The 6,952-nt window shown below is 40.4% G+C and overlaps 1 protein-coding gene across 1 annotated transcript; it reads left to right on the forward strand.

The window, feature by feature from the left end:
• Window positions 1-4,420: 4,420 nt before the first annotated feature.
• hrh1 (histamine receptor H1) lies at window positions 4,421-6,469 on the forward strand (the record flags this gene model as incomplete). Its single annotated transcript, XM_079156879.1, has 1 exon — window positions 4,421-6,469. One exon carries the CDS (start codon window positions 4,421-4,423, stop codon window positions 6,065-6,067), a length of 1,647 nt encoding a protein of 548 aa, XP_079013005.1. The 3' UTR covers window positions 6,068-6,469.
• Window positions 6,470-6,952: the final 483 nt, after the last annotated feature.

Genomic DNA, 6,952 nt, shown 5'->3' on the forward strand with positions numbered 1-6,952 from the left:
GATCAAAGCCCAGAGGAGCCCCACATGAATCAAAGACTAATTCTCAGAATCAGCCCATTAGCAGCCTAATTAGGAGCCTCAGCCCCCCACAGTGTGAGATGTTATCGAACATGCTCGATATTTTGTCAGAGCTCTTACAGTGTGAAACCAGTGCCTTTTAAAGAGGGCACACGGTTCCAATAGCTCCGATGGGATTTTGTTCAACTGTTAAATCATTTGCTCAGTGCAGCACTAACTATATAGCTATATAAGCTGACACTTAAATAGTTATGGCTTCTGGATCAGTAACAGCTGTAATAAAGCTTTAAAACAAGCGGCAATAAAAACGTTGGATCACATTTACAACCCTTCCTCCATCCAAACTTTCACTTTCTCTGTATAGTTTAACATCCCTACTTGGACACATTAAATGTGCATTGTATTTATTCTGAACTGATATTTGCTATTCTGATGTCCGGATCCTCAAACCTCACAATTTATTAATTTTTGTATTTGATTTTTTAAAGCTGAGCTATGACTGAAGTTCTAAACAGGCTGATGGCATGCACCCAAGATAAACCAGTCATCCTTATGTACGTAAATCCCCACACTGGAGACGGTGAGACACTCTTGGCGTGGGTGGACATGCTGCCCTATGACAGCTGGTGAGCCATAAGATAAGATAAAATAAGATAATATTTATTAGTCCCGCAGTGGGGAAATTCACAGGATCACAGCAGAAAAGTGGACAGTGCACACAAGATACAGAGTAAAAAAACAAGTAATATAAATAAGTAAATAAGTAATAAACAGTAAGAGTATCAACTAAGTACAACAGTACAAAATCCACAGTAACTAAGTATAACTAAAGAATTCAAATAATAAAAAATAATAAAATATTATATATATACAGACAAGGTATTTTTGCACAATATGTGTCTATTGCAGAGCTTTTTAGTGTTTATAGGTGTTGTGTGGTCTAGCTGGAGAGGTTGGCTCTTCAGGTACCACGTGGAACAAGAAAACGTGTCACCAACTCAAATTGGCTGAATGTTTTAATATCAGGCTTGCTGAGTGAACTTGATGATATAACAGCAGTGTGTTTTGGTGTTTAGATAAACAAAGACAACTACTTGATTGGCACACTGTGTGCTGGGTTTCATCATTCTAGCTTGAGTGATGTGAATAATGTATGATGTTGCCATGGTCCCTTGCTACTGCTCTCCTTAGTCGCCCCCATTGCACCCTCAACTCTCTCTGATACAGGCTTTCCATGGGATGGCTCAGCTGTAAATATAACTTGAAAATATTGAATACAGGTGTTTTACAACACTGTTCAAACATCAGTATTGAATGACTTCTAATGGTATTTTTTCCATTACTGTAATTCTAGTTAACGCTGGGTTTCATGACGTGGAGGAAGTCATCCCCCCCCCCCCCCCCCCCCCCTCACAGTGTGCGTGCAACGGTATGGTGAATCATGCACCAATCATAACGCGCAACTCCATCAGTGTAAACCTTTTCCAGTAACAAGATTATGATGGCTGCTATTGTTCAGCGGGATGTCATGTAAACTCCAAAGTCTATCCGTCCAAAGGCAAAGAGAGAGAGAGAGAGAGAGAGAGAGAGAGAGAGAGAGAGAGAGAGAGAGAGAGAGAGAGAGAGAGAGAGAGAGACGTTATCTGTTTCACTATCAAGCCCTGTCCTTCACTCGTTTTGTGATTATCACCCGGAAAGCAAGCTGGAATGAAACGGACGTTCCTGGAAACCCAAGTATTGGTTGGTAAGTCCAGAAACTATCTACACCGTTGCGTTAACTTTATTTGATAGACTTGAGGCAGCCGACAATGGCAATTTCATTATCCAACTTTTGCTAAATGAGCATGGGAGTAAGCGCTGAGAGCCTAAAAGTTTCCACGCAGCGGCTCAACAGGTGGTGCGCAGCGACTTGAAGCGTTTAACACGAGAGCCATTATTCACTTCGATGAATAGGCTCCATCGGGTCTCAACATGGCAAAAGATGAATCTGTGTTCCCGCTTTTTGGTAATGAAATCAGACAAGCAGTGGTCATTACAGATAATCTTATTGAACAATTAGCGTTGGATAAATATCCTGTCCTTTTCTGCTGCGATAAGGAGCGCGCTGCTCAAATACAGAAAACACGCAACGGTTCTGTGGATGTTTTTTTTGTTCTCCCTGACATTCGGCCCGTTTGGATCTTGTTATCCTTTAAGAATTCGGTGAGTAATATACGGTTCCAAAATATTTGTGTTGCAGAGGCAGCTGTTGTGTAAACACAGAAGATATAGGAGCACAGTGAGAAAAAAATGTTTAGCTACAGTCACACATGTACAGCCACAGAGATTTATGGAAGCGAATGATGAATCATCAGAGAGCCTTGATAATTCAGTGGCTTTAATTAAAGTGTGTTATGTGAGGCTCAAAATATGAAGTATAGATTCACAATACTGTGTGTACAGGTGTTTTAGTTTTCCCTTCACCTTAATTGGTTTAAAATGTGGCATAAAACCGACTGTATCCCTAATTTGAGGCTTTGACTGTTGTAATATGCTCCTGTCAGTGTCTCCACCTGATCCAATTAAACCTGGCAGGTATCGGAGACATTAACATCCATCATACCTTATAGTGCCATGTGCAATAGTATTTAAACACGGGGGCTGATGAGAGCTAAGACATCTTTATTCTTCCAATGTTGACCCATTTAAAATTAAAAAAATACCCATATATGTTTAAATATATCCAAACCAGAATGAGTCATTTTTCTGACAAAACCTGAGTGTCCCCCCCGCCCCCCCACACTAAGCACTGAAGCCTTGTGAGCTTGGTGTTTTTTCTTCTTCCTGCTCCTGAGTGTCATCTGTGAGTAAGCATGCACTGAAATACAGAGATACAGATAAAAAAGATATAGTCACATCCGCTGGATACAGAGGGAGGAAAATAGATTGATGGGAATGAAATGAAACTGATCTTTCTAAAGGATTCCTGCATAATCAATGAGCTACTCGAGTTTCCTTCCTCCCTCTCTCCGACTTGAATTATTAAGATTTAGATCATTTTTTCTTGTTGATGACAAGCCAAACCTCACGTCCATATTCTTAAAGTTTCTTAATTTTTTCTTAATTAATTTATTCATTTAGCAGGGTGGCGACATGAGCTGTTTTTTTAAAGTTACTTTTAAAGTCAATATTAATGTGATGGTCTCATTAGCAAAATAAAACACAATAATTATCTTATGTTGGATAATAAAAAAAATAAAAACGATGCAATGTTTTATACTTTGGTCTGAGTAAAAAAAAAAAGTCTAAATGCATATTTCAATTCACAGATTCATTACATCCACAGAAAAGCCATGCACCCTGCCTCCATGGCAACGGTCTTATTTTAGTCTTCTCTTTAAAAAAAGCAATACCCCAAACAGCTGAGACAAGTGATACGATTTTCCAGCAGCATATTGATATATTTTTCATAGGAGACATCTAGCTGTGCTCTGCAGATTCAAACCAGATTCTACCATGAAGCACCAGCAGCATTTTATTGCCTCCTTTCCTCCAATCACTTTGTCTACTGCTGTGTCATTGAAGGGATTTGTCAACCTCCCCTTTGTGTGAGAGAGACAGCCAGCTGGACAGCGAAAGAGCAAGAGGGATTTTAGCCTGTACTGTACATCCAATTAAAAAGGTTTACATCCAATTTTGAATTCATGTATCTGTAGTTTTACTTGAGTAAAACGTCTGATACTTGTTCCACCACTATGGAGTTACATCTTTCTTCCTCATTGAAATACCCAGAATCTATGTATACACAAATAGTTTTCATGTCAAGACTTTAGTTGTTGGACACATGATGTCTCCAATTTCACTGAAAACTCCACTCTCACTGAAGGTCTACAGTTTCCACTTCACACTTGTGTGAGTTGAATATTGAGCCGTGATTGGCTTCCAAACATATAGGTCACAAAATTGTCATTTACATTTTTGGAACTCAGATTTAAGGGGAGGACAGACGAATGTGAAAAGTCTTCTAGTGTCTGTGCTTGAATCATTCTGCATAGTGAAGTTCAGACATTAAAGTAAATCACATTTTTGAGTGATGAGTGAGTTAAATGTAGGGGGGGATGAAACTACGTAACACATTATAATGTTTTTTCTTTTGTTTTCCAGGTGTTAACAGTTTGGATTTATATGAAAAAAATGGACTGCCGATCAAGACAGCATGGATTAACACCTTTTCCAGTATTTAAAGGATTACTTTTGTAACATAAAGGTGCACTGGTTGTTATGCCATACAAGCGTTGGATCCAAACTGTGTAAATACACGTCCCTCACCTCATTTAAACCTACTGCTTCATACATATTTTGGCCGACAGAAGAAAAACTGTCCATGATATGACTGGCTCTAGAGGTGACCGTCACACCTTCCATGATGGAATCTGGTCTGTCACCTTCCTCAGACCCTCTTCACCTCAACACCAACAACTTTATCAACGACAGCAACAACAGCTGGGGCGGCCTCCTCGATGCTGACTCACTGAGGAGCAATCACACACTCCATGGCCACTTCCACAACGCCCTGCTGGGGGTCTGCCTGGGATTCCTTTCCCTCCTCACGATCATGATGAACCTGCTGGTCCTCTACGCCGTGAAGAGAGAGAAGAGCCTCCACACCGTCGGGAACCTCTACATTGTCAGCCTGTCAGTGGCAGATCTGATCGTGGGGACCACTGTTATGCCTCTAAACCTGGTGTATTTGTTGGAGGACGAATGGAAGCTGGGACGGGCTGTCTGCCAATTTTGGCTCATCATGGACTACGTGGCAAGCACGGCCTCAATTTTCAGCTTGTTTATCCTGTGTTTGGATCGGTACCGCTCTGTCAGACAGCCGTTTAAGTACCTAAAGTATCGAACACGCGGAAAGGCCAGTGTGATGATTTCTGGAGCCTGGCTGCTGTCATTGATGTGGATTATTCCAATTTTAGGATGGAGGTCTTTCACTCATGTAGACCTTAAACCTGAGGAGGAAAACAAGTGTGACACTGATTTCCGCTTTGTCACGTGGTTTAAGGTTATTACTGCCGTCTTCAACTTCTATGTACCTTCAATTTTGATGGTGTGGTTTTACACGCACATCTACTTGGCAGTAAGGCAACATCTCAGGGATAGAGAGAGAATCATTCATCCCACTGACTCGTTTGGAGAAAATGAGATTGGACAAAATATCCAAATGCCAGATAAAAATGACTCCAAATCACCCAAGAGGGATTTTGAAGGTCCAATAACACTGTCTAAAAAAAACCGCTTGTTGGACCAGAACACTTTAGATCAGCCATATTCTCTCGAGGATTCCGATAAATCTAAAACGGCTTCATCCAGATCTCACAGAAAAATTGGCGTCAAGTGCCAGCAGACGTCATTGCTTGCCATTACAACAAAGCGACTCAGGATGACTAAAAAGGTCAAAAGGTGCACGTTGTCTCCTGAGGAGACGCAGCCAGATGTTGAGATTCCCCTGAGTCTTCCATCTTCGGTGCCACAGGACGTCATTTGCTCAGAGGGGAATAATGAGAACAAACTTCAAGCGTCTTTAAACGAATGTCACGTCATAGTGCCAAAGTCAGTGAGTGGTGTCTGTGATATCAGTCAGGTTTCAGACGTGCAGAGATACACTTCTGTGCTCTTCAACAACTACGACCCCAGTCAGGCTCCGCCCTGGACTGAGGAAGGGGTCGAAGACGCAGAAATGAACCCAGCTAATGCAGTGACTCTGAGACAGACGTGGCAAAGATTTATCAACCAATCACGTCAGCGCATCCAAAGCCTGAGGATCCATAAAGAGCACAAGGCAGCCAAGCAGCTGGGCTTTATAATCGCTGCTTTCTTGTTGTGTTGGATACCATACTTCATAACTTTCATGGTCATGGCGTTCTGCAAAGAGTGCGTGCACCACGACCTTCACATGTTCACCATATGGTTAGGTTACATCAACTCAACTCTCAACCCTTTTATTTACCCGCTCTGCAACGGGAACTTCAAACGAGTCTTCAAAAATATTCTCAACATTCATTTGTGACAGGCAGAGCAAAGAAGCAGAACAAAATCATAGGTGTCTAAATGGTGCTGATATTGAGAGATAAGAAGGGAACATCTGTTGCATTAATTAAATGTCTTAAACACCCTCGCATAGGTGAGCTTTTTAAGTGTATATAAAACTGTAAATGTATTTTGAACGTCAGTTACTTGAGTTTGTTCTAAATCTTATTTTTGTAACTTACTGCCCTCCGATTTAGACTCATGGCAACAGTTGAGGAAAATGTTTGAACTTCAATGTTATTTATTCTGTCTATGTTATGTCTCAGACCAGAGACCTTTAAACTCAAAAGACTTTAATCTCTCACCCTCGTAAAGAGGAGCATGACTCAATATTGGCTCTGGTCCAGAGCGGAGGAAAACTATGTCCAAAATGTGTTTTTAAAGAATATCCTATTTATTTGTATTCATTTTTGCACCATCAATGTACAGAACCAGAGATGTAACATACTACAATAAATCTAACATTTTTACAAATGTGCATTTGTCACTTTGTTTTTCTCATCATTAGACCAGGATATGGAGCATGAGTTGTCCTTTCTAACTTCAGTCCAGAAAAAAACACAAATCAAAGCGTTGGCTGAGCTGTTACCCAAGGGGATCTGTTAGTTTGGCTGTTACTTTATTTCATCCTTCTTTTGAGAGTTTTTAAACATGCAAGGTTTCAAAAAAATGCATTATTTTAACACATTAAGATCACCATCTTAATAATAATAATCTGTAGAAATATTCTGGTCTTTTTTGTTTGTCTGTGCTTTGTCAACTCTTTACTATCCTCGAGTAGAATAGGTGAGTGTATCAGCAAATACAACATATACTTATATGAATCAAAAGTTTTCACACTTTCAATGAAAACAGTGATGTGTTT

Source organism: Pholis gunnellus, assembly GCF_910591455.1.
Source record: "Pholis gunnellus genome assembly, chromosome: 3".
Classification (NCBI taxonomy): domain Eukaryota; kingdom Metazoa; phylum Chordata; class Actinopteri; order Perciformes; family Pholidae; genus Pholis; species Pholis gunnellus.